Here is a 19,604-nt window from a genome sequence, read left to right on the forward strand (position 1 = left end):
CTCTGTGTCCAGTCCCAGGCAGGCTCAGAAAGGTTGAATGATTTTCTCAACTCCAAGTTAGAAAACGTATTGGAGTCCAAACCCAAGGCTGCCAGGCTCCAAGTCCGAGGTGCCCGCCACCGAGCAGTGGGATGTTCAGAGTGCCGCCTGCAGCCGTAGGGATGTCTGGTCTTCTGGGGGCTTAGCTAGGACGTTTCCTTGTGCTTCCCATGCAGGTGTCAAAAGGCTGGAGAGCAGCTGGCATGGGCGGCCCACCTTGGAGAAGGAACGTGAGAAGCACTCGGCACCCCCGCATCGAAGGGCCCAGAAGATCATGGTCCGCTCCAGCAGCGACAGCAGCTACATGTCTGGGTCGCCAGGGGGCAGTCCCTGCAGTGCAGGTGCGGAGCCACAACCTTCTGAGAGGGGAGGCTGCGCACACAGCCCCAGCCTGCCCCCAGGGCAGGAGCAAGAGCCGTGTCCCGGGGTCCCATCCAGGCCTCATCAGGAGAGCCCGCCCCTTCCTGAGGGCCTGGAAAGAGACAGCCACCCACCACTGAGACTGAAGAAATCTTTTGAGATTTTGGTGAGAAAGCCGACATCCTCCAAACCCAAGCCTCCACCCAGAAAATACTTTAAAAATGACAGCGAGCCTCAGAAGAAACTGGAAGAGAAGGTCACAGACCCTTCCGGGCACAGCTTGCCCACATGCAGCCAGGTAGGAGGGTGTGCGTAGTGGGACGCGTGTCCCCTGCATCGTGCACAGCTGCCCTTGAGCATTAGAGGTATCTATCTGCAGGTTGCAGTGTTGCCTAGAGAATCGCGCTCTTTAGGCCCACTGGGGAGAGGCACGCGAAGCTTCGCAGGACCCACGTGGAAGTTCCAGGCCTGCCAGCTGTTGGCACTAACATTCAGAGTTCTCTCTGCATGAGTCATTGGTCTCACACAGTAGTGGATCAGGAGCAGGGTTGCTCCACGATGGGGAGGCTGAGCCCGGGAATCTCAGGTGCTCAGCTTACCCACAAATTGTCACCTAAATAACTAAAAGAGAGGGAGAACTAATTGCCTGTGGGAATAATGTGAGAAACTGGCCCCATTGCTTATTCTTAACTTTGCCTCTTGTAGGTGGGGAGAATGGAGGAACCAGACTAAGTCTAGGTGTCCTTAGCTGCTACTTGGGGCTTCCTTGAATGCCTCCCTCTACCGGCTGTTGGGAGCATTACATCCTCCTTCAGTATACAGCACCACCCTCTCAAGACCTTCTTCCTCCAGCCCCACTCCTCAGTGAAGGCAGGTAGACAGGAAGGCGGCGGCTGCTGCTGAAACGTTTAACATAGGGCACCAGGCTAGACATGTTTATGCATATTGTCTCAGTTTGTCCTTGCAAGGGTCTGAGGGCGAGGGTCCCCGTTACCAGAAAAGGAACTTACTAAGTTCACATTGCTAGGGGTAGCATGTAAAGTAAGGCCTCTGGGAATCCCCTAGAAGAAGCCAAATTGCAGACTGACAAACTTCGGTGAGGTGGTTGGGGGAGGAAGGTCTTGAGTTCCCTGGCCAAGGCACAGTGAAGGAAGGAGGAGCCGTGTTACCAAACAGGAAGTGCAGACTTTCAGGGCGGGCAGACTAGTAACCAGGGCTGGGCTATCCCGGGGGTCTGCTTCCCTGACTCCCGCTTCCAGCAAATATGCCATTGCTTCTGACTCCAAGAATGAATCTAGAAGGCAAATCAGAAACAGGCAGGTGAGAAGGTAGACGTTTCGCTTTCCTCCTGAAGATGCAGGAAAGGAGAACACCTGCCCTGATGATGGCCTTGGGCTGCCTGATTGGGTGGGGCCCTGTGTAGGGCTGGGAGCATTGCCAAGTTAGGCAGCCAGGGGAGGAAGCAGGTTTTCTGCAGGGAAGGGCAGGCAAGGCGCCAAGATGTTAAAGATAGCACATAGACACATATAAACACACGTGCGTGAGCTCTCGTGCACACACACACACACACACACACACACACACACACACACCGCTTCCTCAGATTCAGCATCCCACATCTTGAGCAATTCGCCCTACCCTGTCTTTGGCTTCCTTCCCTGTCCTCACCAGCAACCCGGTCCCCAGTAACACAAAGGCCATTCTGTGGCTGCTTTTTTCTGTCCTCTCTGGACATCTCCCATGGCCAGCAGACCCTTCTGTGACTTATTCACACAACCAACAGAGCATTGTTGTGAATGACATCACAAAGACAGGATCCTAGGCTGGCAGAAAACAGGAAGCAACTGACTTTATGCACCATTCTTAACAAATACATCCTTGGCCTTTCCAAGTGGATCTTATTGCCTGTGGTTCCATGTTCAATTCCTCTTACCCTCTCTCCACTTCCTCCCTCTCTCTTCTTCTTCTTTTCCTCCTACATTCGTCTCCTATTCCTCTCTGTCGTCTTTTTCTCTCTAGGGTCCTAATACCCTTCTCAAGCCGGTACGTATGACAGTCTGTGCATGTTTCCCATTTAATGTAACTTAAGGAAATCCAGTTTTCTCTACCAAAAGGACCTTCAAGATATTTCCCATGGGGCTGGAGAGATGATGCAAGAGCTGCTTTTCTAAAGGATCCATGCTCCATTCCCAGCACCTACATGGTAGCTAATAATTGCCAGCAACTCTGGTTCTCGGGGGATCTGATGCCCCCTTCTGGCATCTGTGGGCACTGCACCCACACTGTCTCAAAATACCACGCACACTGAAGAAAACTACTTTGTCTTCTTTGCTGAATCCCTGTCTCTCACCCTCTTGTCTTCTTTCCTCCCCTCCCTCTCATTCACAAAGCGCTGAGCCAGAAAACATTTGCCTGAGAAAATTTTGTTTAGAGTCAAAATAATTTTAGGATTAACTTTAAAGACTTCTTCCAGAGAGAATGCAACACCAGAAGTGTTGATTAAAAGATAAAACATGGAGGTCTAGGAAATAGCTTATTGATAAAAGGCCTGCAGTGAAGCATAAGGGCCTGAGCAAAGTCCCAGAACCCACATCAGAAACAGCAGCAGCAAGCCAGCACGGGGAGGCAGAGGCAGGCAGATCTCTGGTGCTCGCTGCCAGTCAGTCTAGCCTATTTGGGGCACTCCAGACCAGGGAGAGACTTTCTCAAAAAACAGACAGACAGCTCCTGAGGACACCTGAAGTTGTCCCTCTGGCCTCCACACCCATATACACACAGGCACGAGCACACATACATGTAAGTACCTACTTGTATGTATACTTACATGTATGTATGTACACACACAGGAAAGAAAGGAAGGAAGGAAGGAAGGAAGGAAGGAAGGAAGGAAGGAAGGAAGGGAGAGAGGGAGGGAGAGACAGAGAGACAGAAAGAGGAGAAATGGATTTACATAAAATGGCACACTTCTCAACTCTAAAGAAAAATTAAATTAAAAAATTCAGGAAATTATTTTTCAGAAAAATGGATGGGCTTAGGATGTATAGTGTTAAGTGAGGTCATACAGTTTCAGAAACAAACCATGGGTTCATCTGACAATAAATGGTATCTAGCCAATAGTATGTGTGTACATGTAAACAAATGTACACATGGGTGCAGTCTAACATGAAGAAAGAACAAGAAAACGTGGACCCAAGGGCCTGAGGAAGGACTGAGTGCAGGTGATGGGAAGGAGTTGTGAAGGAGGATGGAAAGATAATTATTTTTCCAGTGATCATTTGATCATAGAAATTTTTTTTTGCCTTTGGTGGCAGATAAGTACAGAAAATATGTATGATACTGAAAGTGTGAAATTTAACGTGAACCTTCACAACTTCTATTTCAAAGTCCAATTCTAACTGTATATAAGTTCATTAAATTGTATAGACTTTGGGTCTGGTTAATTTTGGTGTGAGAAATTTTTGTTTATTTGTAAGTTTTTTTAAAATAAGAAATTTTTAAAAAGGAAAGTAAGACATACAGCCTTTGTCTTAGTTATTTTTCTATTGTTGTGAAGAGATACCATGACCAAGGTAGCTTATAGAAGAATTTATTAGGCTTATGGTTCCAGAGGTTAGAGTTCATGACCATAAGTTCATGACCATGCAGGCATGGTGCCTGAGCAGTAGCTGAGTGCTTACATGTTGAGACTACAATGGAGAAGAGAGAGAGAGAGAGAGAGAGAGAGAGAGAGAGAGAGAGAGAACTAGAATGGTATAGCTTTTGAGACCTCAAAGCCCACCCCCAGTGACACACCTCACCAACAAGGCCACACCTCCTAATCCTGCCCAGACAGTTCCATCAACTGGGGACCAAGCATTTAAATACAGAGCCTGTGGGGGCCATTCTCATTCAAACCACCACAGACATACATCAGGGTCCTTTCCAAGATGACTTGCTGGCACTGGCTATGTCTGTCTGTAAAAGCACCCAACAGTCTGTGGCTATGGATGGCTGTCACCTCACAGAGCCCCTAACAGTGTACAGTGTGTTTTCCTGTGTGGTGAACATCTTGGAGAAGACCGGATGTTATTACTGGTTTACTGTTAAATGCTAATGGAACTAGTTCAGGAGGGCCTCCTTGGATGCTCTGACCCTCCGTAATTCAGAACACTCTCTTAAGTCTCCACCCTAGAGCAGGGACCTTGGGCTGGCCAATGACTGTGACCACTTTCCAATTGTTCCAGTTCTTTCTTTCCCAAAGAATGTTTGTGGACAGCATAGACGCTAAGTCTGAGACCCTGGGCATTTGACATGTCTTTTTTCAATCCTAAATGAGGCAAGTGCCCCTGCCACCATCCTTCCTCTGCAAGAAGGCCTATAGCCTTGTCACCTGGCCCATGGTGACCTGAGTCCCGAATGAACAGGGCTTGGGAGCCACCCCAGCACAGAAAACTGTTTCTCTTCCGCACAAACCTGTGTCAGAAGCATCATTTAGATGGGTCCTGGCATTGCCTTTTCTTCTAGAGGGCACTGTGCTTGCTACCATGCTTGGTTGCCTGGGAAAGTCTCAGTTTCATTCCAGAAGCAGATGCAAAACGTTTCCCTAGCAAGCCTCCTGTGCTACCCAGATCCAACGTGCCCTTGGCTGCTGCTGCCTCTGGACCCTGAGTCTCACGCAGGCTTTATGGTAGCTCTACCTAACTAGTCGACGGCTACTTGGTACCTGGTCCAGCTCCTCCCAAGGTTGTTTTAAGGAGGATTCCCGAGGCAGCAGCCTTCTCCATGGAGACAACATTCTGCAGTAGCTTGGTGGTGTCATTCATCCCAAGTGCTGCAGAGGGGAGCCAGAACACGGGGCTGACCGAGTACTAATTACCCCGGGAATCTCGGCGTGGAGCTCAGTTGATAGAGGGCTTTCCTCGTAAGCCTGGGTTTGACCTCCAACACCATATAGAGCCAGTGTGGTGGTGCAGGCCTTGAGTCCATGCACTTGGGGCATGGGTGCAGGAGCATTGGGTCATCCTTGACTACACAGAGAGCTCGAGGCTAGCTTAGGACATGTAAGGCCTTGCCTCAAACAAAAGAAAACAAAGTTGGAACTGGCAAGAAGGCCCAGTGGGTAAAGGTGCTTGTCACCAAGCTTGATGACCTGAGTTCAGTCCTCGGGACTCACGTGGTAGAAGGAGAGAAGTGATTCCCACACATTGTCTTCTGATCGTCATGGGTGTGCCATGAACACAATAAATAAACAAATAAACAATGTCATTTTAAACACTTAAAACCAATGAGGGGAGCAACTGACATGCTTTTCTCTTGAGGGCTCCTAAGCGAGGTCTCTTTGGCCCCTGCCTAGGTAGTTGACCAACATTCTGTTGTAAGCAAAGTAGTGCCAGGCTTTTTCTTATCCCCACCTCTTGTGTCCATCACAGACAGCCAGTAACTTCCCATGTCTATGATGCGTGCCCACATCGGGCACAGAAGGTTGTTGGAAGGTTAGGGATACCTGGAGCATCTAAGCGGGGTTAACTGTGCAGCAGCAACAGCCCAGTGTTACGGGGGAAGGAACCTCTCCCCATGGCTGCTGAGGGAGTCATGTGGGGACACCTCTAGAGGTGTCTCAATATTCATGTTCAAGTCCTAACCAAAGAGTGCCTTGCCTTCTCACAGCTGGAGACTGCAGTTTTGACACGCTCTGGCTTCCTGTTTACACCACAGGAAACCAGAGAGCTGCTGCCTCTGCTGCCACAGGAAGACACTGCAGGGAAAAGCCCTTGCATCCCTGCCTGCTGCCCAGGACCTGCAGTCAGCACACCGACTTCGTCCTCCACAGAGGGAGAGCCAAGGAGGAGTGCCAGTCCAGGTGAGCCACCATGGGGATCTTCCAGAAGGAAAGTCTTTCTGGAGAAAGTGCCACGGATCAAGTAGGAGCTGGAGTCTGGTCTGAGATCAGTGCCTTGCATGGGCACAGCGGACGCAGGCAGTGGCCGGGGTTGATGGACAGGGAGGCTTCCGGGATGCTGGGGCAGGAGGACAGGGGAAGCGCTCTTTGGAGAGATAAGCTTCCTGGTTGAAGCAGCAATTCCAGGGAGGTGATGGTGTGGGTGCAGGCCGTTCTTGAGGGTCTACATGGAAAGATGTCCAACGATTATTGCTAACCCAGCTACCCCGAGCAGCTGCATCATATGGGTGTCAGCAAGACAGCATACTTGATTCATTTATGCTCAAATCTGAGAGCGCAGTGTGGGAAAAGCGTGATCAGTGCTTGCTGATGGTCTGAACCACATCCAGGAGGTGGATAGCCACGGGAAGTCCAAGTGGTACACCTGCCAATACAAGGCCATAGCCTGAGTGTTTATTGGCTTACTAGAAAGAACAGAGGATCCTGGGCTCACCCTTCATTAACTGTGATTCTGGGCAATTTCCTTTGCCTTTGTGGGCTCCTTCACCGGTCAGCAAGTATTAAAGACCACATGGAATCCCGATATGTGACTCACTGCAGCTAGCATACAGTGACTGGTAGGTGTGTGAGGCTGTGTTTGGTGCCAGGGGTGAGGGAGGAAGGGATGCTCCAGATGGTTTCCTGCCCGAGGAGCTCCCAGTATGGCAGGGGAAGTAAGTAAATAAGGAGGCTACAAACCATATTCTCTAAGCACATGAAGGCCTCTGGAGAGTCAAGGACAATATGAGTGAAATGATCTCACCCAGAGAGGTGCCCCACCAGGGAGACTCCACCTCCCTCCCCTCCCTTCGCTTGGTCATCCTAGGTGAGGACACACCCTAGCTTGCAGACGACTTCCCTGTAGAACTTTGGACTCCTAATTCTTACCATCCCAGCCCTTAGAGCTGGACAATTTATAAATGCAGAAACAGCCTAAGGGCCAGACTTACTTGCTAAAGTCCTGTAGTCTCTAGTACCCACGCAGGCCTTCACGATCACTCATGGCTCTTCTTTGGTGTCATCAGAGTTCAGGGCTCTGCTTCCCTTGAGGCTGGGCACTGTGGTAAGAGATGGGAGGAAACAGTGTTCCTCAAACGAGGGTGCACCCTTATATGAAGACTCTTCCTGGAACGTGCACCCCGAGCGGCCTAGTCTTCTGCAGAGAAGGATGAGGCGTGGGAAACACAGAAGACTGACAGTGGCATCCCTTTTGATGCCAACCTCCTTTGTCCCTAGGGAAGGGAGTCGCGTGCAGAGTCTCCCCCGCCCACGCAGGTAGACGTCACTTTAATGTTATCTTATTCTGAGAAAGCTTTTGCTATGCTGCCCCTTGGACATGGCAGCCTGAGGACATATAATGAGCATAAAGTGGATGATACAGTGAAATATCTTGTGGGGCTTCCCACATCCCGAATGCCCAGACTATAGCCCAGATATACCACCTCAGAAGTGAGAAAGGGCCCCTTCAGATTCCAATGTATAGCCACAATTCAAAATCAATGACACATAGCTTTTCTCTACCTGCAAACAGTTTCATCAATTGTTTTGACTGAGAAAAACCCATTTCCCAAGCAAGCTGGTCAACGACCTGTGTGCGTGTGGGCAGAGTATCACACTCACGTGACTTCACGGCTTCGGGTGGGCACATGGGTATGCAATATGCCTTCGAAATGAGAGCGCCTCAGCAAGCTGTACACACCCCACTGGTAGGCACACTCATTCTTCTTGCTTTTGAATGACACGGAGAGTCCAAATCAAATACGTGGACCAACATGAGACGTGGGGAGTGAAAGTTTACGAGGCACAAGAATTGCTCTCACTTCACACTTCTCGTAAGTTTCCTATGTGACTGCTTTAGACCGTGGAGAGGACATTTGAGTGGGCGGTGAGGCGACATGGGGTCTGGCCTGACTCTAACAGCCCTGGCCCCTCACCCATCTAGAGTCCTCTCTCGTCAAACGACAGAGCAGATTATTTCCCTAGCACACATCTACTTGATAGAAGGTACTCTCCTCCGGTTCTTCAGTTCTGCCTGCTGGCACCCCAGTTAGGTGGCAGCCCTTGGAGCTGGTCCCCAGTGTGCTCATTGTTTCTGCTCCAGAGCCCTTCAACAGTGTAACTTGAATTTAGAAAGAAAATCCCCAATGAGGTGTCATGCTCAGGTCTGGCTCTGTTTCTGCCCGCCAGCGTCACCGGGAAAACACCCGCTGCTGAAGAGGCAGGCGCGGATGGACTATAGCTTTGATACCACCACTGAAGACCCTTGGGTTAGAATTTCCGACTGCATCAAAAACTTATTTAGCCCTATCATGAGCGAGAACCACAGCCACATGCCACTACAGCCCAACGCCAGCCTAGGTGAAGAGGATGGGACGCAGGGCCACCCAGAGGGGGTCCTGTCAAAAGTGGACACGGCCAACGGTGCTCCCAGAGTTCACAAGCCAGCCGATGGCTGTACTGTGAAGAAAGGGCCCCCAGTGGCCCCCAAGCCAGCCTGGTTTCGTCAGAGCCTGAAGGGTCTGAGAAATCGTGTCCCAGACCCCAGAAGACCCTCGGAAGTAGCCTCAGCCTCTCAGCCAGCACCTGTTTCCAGGGAGTCATCAGGGCCACACTCACAGGCCTCCTCCTCCTCCTCCTCCTCCTCCTCCTCCATCAGGCAGAGAATCAGCTCCTTTGAAAACTTTGGCTCCTCACAACTGCCAGAGAGAGGAGTCCAGAGACTGAGCCTGCAGCCCAGCTCCGGGGAGACCACCAAACTTCCAGGAAAACAGGACGGAGGACGATTTTCTGGTCTCCTGGGGCGAGGGGCTACAGTCTCTGTTAAGCACAGGCAGGTGGAAACAGAGCCCATAGCCACAGGCCTTCCTAACACCTCGGAGGTCAGGGACCCAGGTATGTCTGAGTCCCCACCCCCAGGGCAGCGACCCAGCCCAAAAGCTCTCTCCCCAGACCCTCTCCTGAGACTTCTGACGACACAGACTGAGGACACTCAAGGCCCAGGCCTCAAGATGCCAAGTCAGCGGGCCCGGAGCTTCCCCCTGACCAGGACCCAGTCCTGTGAGACCAAGCTGCTGGATGAAAAGGCCAGTAAGCTTTACTCCATCAGCAGCCAGTTGTCGTCAGCTGTCATGAAGTCCCTGCTGTGCCTTCCGTGTTCAGGCTCCTGTGGCCAGGTCACCTGTGTCCCCAGGGAAAGGGTTTCTCCAAAGCTGTCTCCCAACAACAGCAACAACACAGCTACAGAAGGTCTTGGTGAAGCCGTTGCCTCGGACACAGGGTTCTCCCTCAAGTGAGTGTGTGCACCCTGCTTCCTCTCCACTGTCCCCATCCTTCTTTTTTTTTTTAACGTTATATAGCAGTTAAACGTTTCTCAGTTATACCAGTCAAAAAAAATCATCTCACCTCCTGTCAGTGTGTGTACAGATGTGCACTGTAGCTCTGTCTTCCATGTTAAGGAGTAGTTTACACACACCTGACCTCAGCTGGGATAGGAAGTGGGGGGACCGACCAGACCCCTAGGAAACTGCCCACAAACACACACAAGGCTGATGCATACTGAAAGGTCCACTCTCAACTTAAGGAGCTGTGGGTGAGGCTAGGAGATACTCTCCAACAAGGACCCATTTTGCTTTTCACTTGAGCCCAGGACCTAGACAGGGAGTATGGACATTTAGTCCTGTTTCCCTCCAGGCCTTACTCTGGCCATGAGCAGAGTCCTGTCCTGTGCACTCTCTTTAGCTGGAACTCGGGGGTGGATGAGACCTGCTTCACAGATGTGTGGCTTACTAGGGGGATCTGAGGCCTTCTCCTGCAGGCCTGGGTCTGGGTCTATCCCTCTTGAGTCAGCTGTGATTTATTTATTGTTCATGCTGCAGAGAAAGGATATGTTACATCAAACAATAGAGTTCCCAAAGCACTGCGCCCCTTGCAGGATGGAGTAATTCAAGAATCACACACTGTGTTATCTCTGTTTGTGAAAGCCTTTCAGAGCTCAGAGAATATTCAGAAGGCCTCGCCAACCCCGGGGAAACTGAGGACAGGGACCACTGTTCTTCTCAGCCAGGCCAGTCAGTCATCTCCCTGCTGAGCTCAGAAGAACTGAAAAAGCTCATCGAGGAAGTGAGAGTTCTAGACGAGGCGACATTGAAGGTGGGTTTCCTATGTGCACATCTGCAGTGACAAGAACTCCCTGTGGGCTGTTGTGGTCACCTCAGCTGGGCCGGGGAGAAGTAGCTAAAGAAGCTCAAGGCTTGTCATGGTGCTGGCATCAGGTCCAGGTTTTGTCCTGTCTGTGTTAGAGGGACAACCTGTGACACAAGACACAAACAAGTGTCAAGACCTGACCTTAGCTGGCATGGGAAGTGTGTGTGTGTGTGTGTGTGTGTTTGTGTGTTTGTGTGTGTGTGTGTAGGTGTGTGTGTGTGTGTGTGTGTAGGGGTGTGTGTGTGTGTGTGTAGGGGTGTGTGTGTATGTGTGTGTGTGTAGGGGTGTGTGTGTGTGTGTAGGGGTGTGTGTGTGTGTGTGTAGGGGTGTGTGTGTGTGTATGTAGGGGTGTGTGTGTGTGTGTGTGTAGGGGTGTGTGTGTGTGTGTAGGGGTGTGTGTGTGTGTGTGTGTGTGTGTGTGTAGGGGTGTGTGTGTGTGTGTGTGTGTAGGTGTGTGTGTGTGTGTTTGGAGGTGGAGGGGAAATGTGACCAGGTCCCTTGTCCTGGCATCTTTTTTACCATTTTATGAATGAGAAGAGAGGTTCGTGATCACAGAGCCAGGGTGCTCTGTCTCTGAGCTCAAGTCCAGTGCTGTGCCAACATGCCATGGGCTGCTGACCTGGCATCAGAGTCCAGAGAGAAGCGTCATGGCATAGCACTGTCAGTGGGAAACAGCATAGGTGAGGTAAGCTCTCGCCTCGATGCTTTCATTGTTTCCGCTGCACACATCAAGGCGAGCTCAGGAGGGCCTCCGCACCTAGCCACGTCATTCTGAAAGCCCCGCTCCCCCCCACCCCACCCCCCACCCTCCGTAGGTGCTGAACACAGTTGATGGTGTGTAGAGAGGAAGTGGCCCAGCCAGAGCTGGAGCCAGCAGTCAGGAGCCAGGCTCATGGCTCTCACCCTCTGCAAGCTTGTGAGGGCCCATGCCCATCCCTGCACTGAGATCCTGCAGACTGGGAAGGAAGGACTCTCCTTTGCTATTGGAAGAGTCATAGCTGCCCTTCTGAGGTCAAGGGTGCAGTTAAGACCGGTGGTTCCGAGATGCCTCTGGGCTGTGGTTTCTCCTCTTTGGTTCTCACCAATCACTTGTAGCCTGCATGAGCCACCCGTCCCCGGAGCCTGGTTTAATGCAAATAATATGCTGGAAGTAAAACTTCAACTTCAGAGCTGACTATCTAAGTGTTACCAGAAGACTTTTTTTTCCCTAGCATGGCAGGCACCCACAGGACCAAGAAATAAAGCCTGCAAATAATCCCAAAGGTGTGCGACAGCTTGGGTCAATGGGGCTTTTACACTTAGGTTACTCCTCTGTCCTGGGGACTCCCCATTAGAAGACCTGCAAGTCAGGGGCTCCGGTAGCCCATGACCAAGGGACTGCTTTGTCAGGTTTTTCTTTCCTAGTACCATGTACAAACTAGTGGCCCAGGAACCATGGCCTTGAGACTAACTTTTACTTGATGTTTTAAAGTTATCAGATTCCAGAGGTCGTAAGTCCTGAGCCTGCTGACTGTTTTGTTTAAAGGAATAAGCCAGTAGCACTGGATCTGCCTCCCTTCGAATTAGATGTGATTGGCTCTCCCTCTGTGCCTGTCACTCATGCCCATGTCTGCCACCTTTATGGCTCTTGTGGGCACTGGAGCGCCAGGTTCCAGCTCTAGACTAGAATGGGATTCCCTGCTTCTGGATAGTGCCGTAAGGCTGTCTTGGCTCCTGACTGGGAGTTTCTGTGTGTGCCTGTGTGTGTGTGTACATATGTGTACATGCATGTATGATGGAGCGTGATGTCAGCTGGGCCCCTTCCTGCTGCTGTGCCTGTGGGAGAAGGAGCAGCTAGCAATTGTGAACCAGCACTGGCCTCTGAGAGTCTGACCCAAATCCTACCACCTGCCGTTGTCCCAAATGTCACAATAAAGCAGCATCTTCCAGCCTAGACAGATTTCTAGCTGACTTAGCGATATGCAGCCAGTCTGTGGGAGTTGGGTGTGGATGGGTACGAGAGTGAAAAGGCTGGGCTTGCTGCTTTACATATATTCGTTTCCCCTCCTCAGCTTCCTGTAATTCCTGTGGGATGAAACCGAAGTCTGAGGAGGTGGCAGTCCTGGCCCAGCTGGTGTTTAATAAAACAAACCAGCATGGTGCTGAAGCATGTGTTAAATTGTTCACGCTGCGGCAGTACAGTGTTGTGAATGTATGTATTTTCATCCACAGCAATTAGACAGCATTCACGTCACCATCTTACACAAGGAAGAAGGTGCTGGCCTTGGGTTCAGCTTGGCAGGAGGGGCGGATCTGGAAAACAAGGTGATCACGGTGAGTGGCCCAGGAATCGGCATGCCAGAGCCAGAGTGGGTTGCTGGGGGTGAGAAGACTTGCCTGGAAAGGGTCTTGTGCTGGGAAACACCAGGCCACTGGGCAGGGTAAGAACAGGGGTTTTAAAGGAAAGTCATTGGGACCGTTCTTCTCAAGAGGCACAGTGTGGGCTCCTGTCTGATGCAGATTTAACTCTTTGACATTATATCCCTTTCAATGAAGAAGGTCTCTGTGCACCCTAAACAGCCCCAGTATGTAGCTGGAGAATTTCTCTCCAGCTCCCGCCACCAAGTCCCGCCAGTCCCAGAGCCCACTTATAAAATAAACATATAAATTCTTACATTATTTAAACTGCTTGGCCATTAGCTCAGACCTGTCATTGTCTAGCTCTTACTCTTATATTTAGCCCATTTCTATTAATCTTTACTTTGCCACATGGCTCGTGGCTTACCGGGATCTTCCCATGCGGCTTGTCATGATGGCGGCTGGCAGTGTCTCTCCCCCAGCCTTCCACTTCCCAGAATTCTTCTCCTTGTCCCGCCTATACTTCCTGCCTAGCCAATGGCCAATCAGTGATTTATTTACTGACCAATCAGCAACACACTTGACATACAGACCATCCCACAGCACCAGTACACCAAAAACAAAACAAAACAAAACAAAACAAAACAAAACAAAAAACAAACAAACACTAAAGACACGTGGAGCATAACAATATACTGTGTGTATGTGTAAGTATATGTGCATACATGCACACATGTGTATGCATGCATATGTTCTACACCAGAACATCTGAATGGAAAGTTTGCATGGTTTAAAGCCCCAATACTCAAATTTTTGAAAATATGTGGAAGATACATTAAAAATGGAGACCAGAATCAGGGAGATATCTCAGTCAACAAATCACTTGCCTTGCAAGCATGGGAAGCTTGGCTTGATTCCCAGAACTCATGTTAAAGGAAAGGTGGGAACAGAGGTGCATTTCTAATTCCAGAGCCGGGGAAGCTAAGACAAGCAGATTCCCAGCTGCTCAACCAGCCTAGGCTACTCAGTGAATTCCAGGCTACTGAGAGACCCTGTCTTAAAAAAACAAAGAGAATGATGCCTAAGGTGTGACAGCTGAGGTTGTCCTGTGGTCTCCAAATATATGTGCACACATACGCTGCTGCAAACACATACAAATGTGCATACACATGTGTGTGTGTGCTTATGCACACATGAATTGGGGCCAACTTTATCACATAATTTCCTTTGGAAATGTAGATTATGATGGTCACTAGGATTTAGATAGGTACCACTTATAGCCACAGAGCATTTTAAAAAATTTCTGGACTAGGACTGTAGACTTTTCCATATCGTGTAAAGAGGAGCCCATGGAAGGCAAATCCTTGCAAAGGAAGGGGCCACCCTGCTTTCATCCACTTGTGAAAGGCAAATGTTCAAGTGGACAGTTGTGAAGATGACCTGTTGGGTGGCTGAGCTCAGTGGGATCCAGCCGAAGGGTGGGGTGATTCCTGTGCTGTGCACAGGCCACACACACCACAGTGTTCACCCAGGCTGCAGAGCCTGTGGCGAGCCTCCTGTTTTGTGGGACCTAAAGTCTGGAACAGCATGGGGAGAGCAGCAGGTCTGCATTCTAGGCATCTTTCCCTGTGGACCCGCAGTCAATCCTGGTCTTGTTGATCTGACCAGCATGTCCTCACCCACAAGTTCAAGTCACCAGTTGCCAACTCGAATATTCTCAGACCCCCTAACTTCATGATCCAGGCTGTGTGGCATGGGATCTGGGGCTCAAACTCGGGCCTCTGGGTGTGGTGGAAAGGACCTTTACCCACTGAGTCATCTTTCTTTCTGGCCGTAAGATAGGTTTTTCTTTTTTCCTGCATATCATGCAGAAAGAAGAAAGGGGCCAGATAAAGAATGACAATGTCTAGACAGCCTAGGATAGTGCACCTCAAGTTCTTCCTGTAGAAATGGGACCTGAGTGTATCTCCAGAAGGGATAAGCTCCCTTAAAATGTGTTTAGAGAGCTACCATGTTATTACATTGCTTACTCAGAGAACCGAGATGTAAACTGGCATCGGAGGGTTGCTGGGATCTTTAAACAATGAACATTTTGGGAGATTTTGTTTAACCTGGTGTCTCCAAATTTCTTTGATCTTAGAAACCTGTTCTTATAAATACCCCTCCATAAGCCAGAGACCCAGTTTTTTTGCCAGGAAAGCATTCTTAGAAATGTGATCTGGGGTAGATAAGGCAGAAGACGTTCTCTGGGAGTGGACGGGGCTGGAGTGATCAGTCAAGGGTATCGTGTGGGAAGAGTGCTGGGGACTCTCTGGCCATCCCCTTTGGTGGTTTCTGCCTTGACTAGAAGCTGGCCCGGGCCTGTTGCTCTGACCTGAGATAGAGTCAATTGATGTTGTCTTTGCCCTAACCTCCTCCGGGGTTGGTTGGATACCTGGTTTGTCCTCTGTCAGCACAAACGGGGATCTGATTTGGGTGGTGTGTGGGTTGTGATTCCTTTGGCTTGGAGTCCTCTGTCAGCACAAACGGGGATCTGATTTGGGTGGTGTGTGGGTTGTGATTCCTTTGGCTTCTTTAGGTCCACAGAGTGTTTCCAAATGGCCTGGCTTCCCAGGAAGGCACAATTCAAAAGGGCAATGAGGTCCTTTCCATCAATGGCAAATCTCTCAAGGGGGCTACCCACAATGATGCCCTGGCTATCCTCCGGCAAGCTCGGGACCCCAGGCAAGCTGTCATTGTCACCAGGAGAGCCACTGTGGAGGCCACTCACGACTTGAACTCCTCTACTGACTCTGCAGCATCGGCTTCAGCAGCCAGCGACATTTCGACGGAATCTAGTAAGTGTTCCCAGTGCAGTGGGATGGGGACTGGTGTGGGGAAAGGCCCCTTGTGAGCCACATACTGCCTGCCTTTGGCCAATTAGATCCACCCTTGGTGGCACTGTGTGGGAATGTGTGACCGCCCCACACCTTTCCAGCTTGCCTGGTGTGCTGCAGAGATGTGAGTCTGTGTTTCCCTGTGTGTGTGTGTGTGTGTGTGTGTGTGTGTGTGTGTGTGTGTGTTTAAACGGCTGGCATCAGCCTGGGCAGCTGGGCCTGGGAGAAGAGCAGATCGCTGACCACGCCCACGTGCTTTCCCCTGCAGTGGAGGCCACTGTCTGCACAGTGACTCTGGAGAAGACCTCTGCAGGGCTAGGCTTCAGCCTGGAGGGAGGAAAGGGCTCCCTTCATGGAGACAAGCCTCTCACCATCAACAGGATTTTCAAAGGTGGGTCCCTTTTCCCTCTACATCCTCTCCAGTTGTGGGCATGCAGGAGGCACCTCAAACCCCAAACTCCCGAGACCCCTCTGGGCCCCCGTGGATTCCCACGCCCTTTGAGTCACGTGTTGACCCCTGTGTGCTCAGTTCTGCTTTTCTGGCCTAGTGCCCTTGCTCAGCCATGCCCTTACTTCTCCTTTTGCTGGGTCCTCTCACGTGACTGAGCCCTAGGCTTGTGTAACGAGTCTTTTTCTGTCCCACCAGCCAACTCCCAAATAACGACACAGAGACTTACTATTAATTATGAAAGCTCGGCCTATTGCTTAGGCTTGTTCCTAACTAGCTCTTATAACTTAAATTAACCCATTTATATAATCTATGTTCTATCACATGGCATTACCGCTCTTCCATCTTTTTTTTTTTTTTTTTTTTTTGGTTTTTTGAGACAGGGTTTCTCTGTGTAGTTTTGGTGCCTGTCCTGGATCTCGCTCTGTAGACCAGGCTGGCCTCGAACTCACAGAGATCCGCCTGCCTTTTCCTCCCAAGTGCTGAGATTAAAGGCATGCGCCACCACTGCCCGGCTTCTGCTCTTCCATCTTGCATCTCTGTTTCCTCTCCATGTCTCCTGGTATCTCCCCTGTGCCTCGATTATCTCCTCCTATTTCCTCGCTCTGCCTGGAAGTCCCGCCTATACGTCCTGCCTAGCTATTGGCTGTTCACACAGTGTACAAATATCCCACAACAGGCTTTGCTCAGCTTGGCAGGACCAGGGATAGAAAGAGGCAAGTAAGGCTCTGGCTTGAGGCACAGAGTTGAGGGGCGCCAAAAGATGCATTGAGAAAGATCAATACTATTTCTGTGCAATGTACTTAGAAACAAACGTTAACCTTAAAAGCAAACAGCTGTGATAGCATTGAGGTGAAGGCAAGACACTCAGGAATTCAAGGTCATCCTTGCTACATAGCGACTAAAAGGTCAGCCTGGGTTATGTGAGTCTGTCTCCAACCAACCAGCCAAACAATCCATGATGCATAAGATGGCAACATTTTTTAAAAGACACATTTATTCATGTATTTTATGTACATGAGTGTTCCATCTCCATGCGTACCAGGAGAAGGAATCTGATCCCATTACAGATGGTTGTAAGCCACCATGTGGTTGCCGGGAATTGAACTCAGGGCCTCTGGAAGAGCAGTCAAGTGCTCCTACCACTGAGCCATCTCTCCAGCCCCAGATGGGAGCATTTTGAGTAAAGCCAGAGGCTGGCACTTGTCTCACAGCCTAGCTAGCTTTACTCTAGCCTTGGATTCATTGATTCTTGTGTTCATTTTTCATTGGATGTCTTATTCATTATGAATCGGGTTGCCAGGCAATCTGACATGTGGATCTGCTGGATATGGATTTTCCTGAGAAAACTGTGAACACCTTGTCGCTACCATGCAAATCTATCCTCAACTCCTTGTCACTTCTTAGGTGGAAGCCTTGGGCAAGGGAACAAGGGATGTGGAGGGAAAAAACATTGGTTAGATGCCAGGCTCTGGGTGTAGTCCAGCCCTGTCGCTAACTCACCAGGTGACCATTCTTTACCACCCTAGAGGTTCCTTATCCACAAGAAGATGTAAAAAGTATGGGTGTGTGTCTGGGAACTTTTAGAACTGGAATCCCAAAGGCATCCAATCCCTATTATCTGTCCTTATGAGCCTTTATAGCTAGCAGATTTTAAGTTCTGCAGCATCGTGGAAACTAAGTGGGTAGACTGAGTCATGTGTGGTAATTAAACCCAAGTTTCCATGTTAACTGCAGTTCTGGGAAAAGATGCCTTTAGCTTTCAAGGAAACCAAACCTGAGAGACCTGGGTTCTAATGTTAATTTCGCCATGTACAGTGGCATGACCTTGGGCAAGTCACTTCACTATTCTGGGCTCATGTGCACACATGGGAATAAGCCTCCAGCCATGGGCAGGTGTGGTACCATGGGATGTGGATGCTAGAGCCTGAAGGTCAGAGTTCAAGCCTAGACCCTAAAACTGAGCCACTTTCAAGCTCTGAGTGAAGTTCTCCATCTTTGGTTTCCACTCCTGTAAAAGGGAATCTACTGGTGTGTACCCCCAGGGGACGCTGCCAGGAGTGCAGAGCACCAGCACAAGCCTGTTGGGCTTGCTCAATATCCCTCCTTGTATTTTCATTACTATTCTATACTCTTACTCACTGTTGGTAAAGGCCGTGGTGTCAGATGAATGAGAGGGTTACCTTCGGTATAAGCAGTAAAAGATGTCATGGTTTCTGTATGCATCTTTGACTGAGTGGGTGCCATGCAGGGATATGTCTTTCTGAGTAGACACAGAGCTCTTCCCAAGCCAACCAAGCCAGCAGCCCTTTGAAGATCACTTCGGGAATGTTTCTCCAGCTCACACCCTTTCCGACCCATGGCTGGTAGTATTACCAGAAGAAGGGAGTCAATACAAAGTAGGATAGATAGGGGTTGTTAGGAAGGACCCAGAGCCCCAGGGGCTCTCTAGAAATTGTGGAAGTCTCTACCTGGGCTCTGGCTTGGGGCTGACTGCCATCTCTTCACTTGAAAACAGAGCTGAGTCTGGTGTCCAAGCTCTGAGCTACCACGCTGTGAAACAGCTCACTTTAGAACCACTGACAAGCTCCCAGAGGTGGGTGGCAATCCACATCTGAGCTGTCCTGGTTCCTCAGAAAGCACCTTTTATTCTTTCTGTTGCCTGCGAAGCCCAGGATCACCTGTCGTCTTCTTCTTCACAGGGACTGAACAGAGTGAGACAGTCCAGCCAGGAGACGAAATCCTGCAGCTTGCTGGCACTGCCGTGCAAGGTCTTTCTCGGTTTGAAGCTTGGAATGTCATCAAGGCATTGCCTGACGGACCTGTCACTGTAGTCATCAGAAGGAAAGGCCTCCAATGCCAGCAGATGACAGCGTCTGGAGACTCCTAAGACAGGATGCCGACGCTAAGACAAGGCAGGAGCATGAAGCTCCCGTCACTGCCGATTCTCAGGGTCTCTGCTACCCACCTCACCCAGGCTGGGGAAAGCCCGGGTGTGCTTCTGGTAGCTGCTGCTCAGGTTTGGACCTTCTGGGACACTGCCCATCAGGAGGGTTGTTCTAAATGTCAGGACAGAGTCACACAGAGGTGGCCGATACAAAGCGTAGAGTGTATGTATATAAACAGCTTAGTGATAATATTCTGGTGCCATAATAAAGTGGATGTGTTGCAGTTTGCTATGAAACCCATGGCCTGATTTGAACATCACCCAAGTACAATGAAAGCCGCCCCACGGCAGCAAGTTTTCTCTTAGGAATCTGCAGGACAGGCAGGTCTTGCAGGACAGCACCTTTGGGCCCCATGAAGCATCATAGAGAGCAACTCAAGGCTAGGCTGGTGTCCTATGAAGGGTCACTGCTTGTGCCTCTGGTTGCTGGTGCTAAGTGATGACTGAGAAGTCTTTTCATGGCCTGGACTTCTGCAC

At 50.1% G+C, this 19,604-nt stretch overlaps 1 protein-coding gene across 1 annotated transcript; it reads left to right on the forward strand.

Annotated features, from left to right (window-relative positions):
* Positions 1-242: 242 nt before the first annotated feature.
* Il16 (interleukin 16) lies at positions 243-19,332 on the forward strand. Its single transcript, XM_059253285.1, has 8 exons — positions 243-380; positions 6,094-6,238; positions 8,504-9,605; positions 10,297-10,465; positions 12,731-12,832; positions 15,435-15,693; positions 16,001-16,123; positions 18,883-19,332. Exons 1-8 carry the CDS (start codon positions 243-245, stop codon positions 19,068-19,070), a joined length of 2,226 nt encoding a protein of 741 aa, XP_059109268.1. The 3' UTR covers positions 19,071-19,332.
* The last annotated feature ends 272 nt before the right edge of the window (positions 19,333-19,604 follow it).

Source organism: Peromyscus eremicus, chromosome 1 (genome assembly GCF_949786415.1).
Source record: "Peromyscus eremicus chromosome 1, PerEre_H2_v1, whole genome shotgun sequence".
Taxonomy (NCBI): domain Eukaryota; kingdom Metazoa; phylum Chordata; class Mammalia; order Rodentia; family Cricetidae; genus Peromyscus; species Peromyscus eremicus.

Excerpts from the sequence above, each read along its gene's own strand:
- Il16 (XM_059253285.1), top strand. The coding sequence starts at position 243 with ATGGGCGGCCCACCTTGGAGAAGGAACGTGAGAAGCACTCGGCACCCC. Across the intron at positions 9,606-10,296 it reads GACACAGGGTTCTCCCTCAA|CCTTTCAGAGCTCAGAGAAT; the intron begins GTGAGTGTGTGC and ends TGTTTGTGAAAG. Across the intron at positions 10,466-12,730 it reads TAGACGAGGCGACATTGAAG|CAATTAGACAGCATTCACGT; the intron begins GTGGGTTTCCTA and ends TTTCATCCACAG.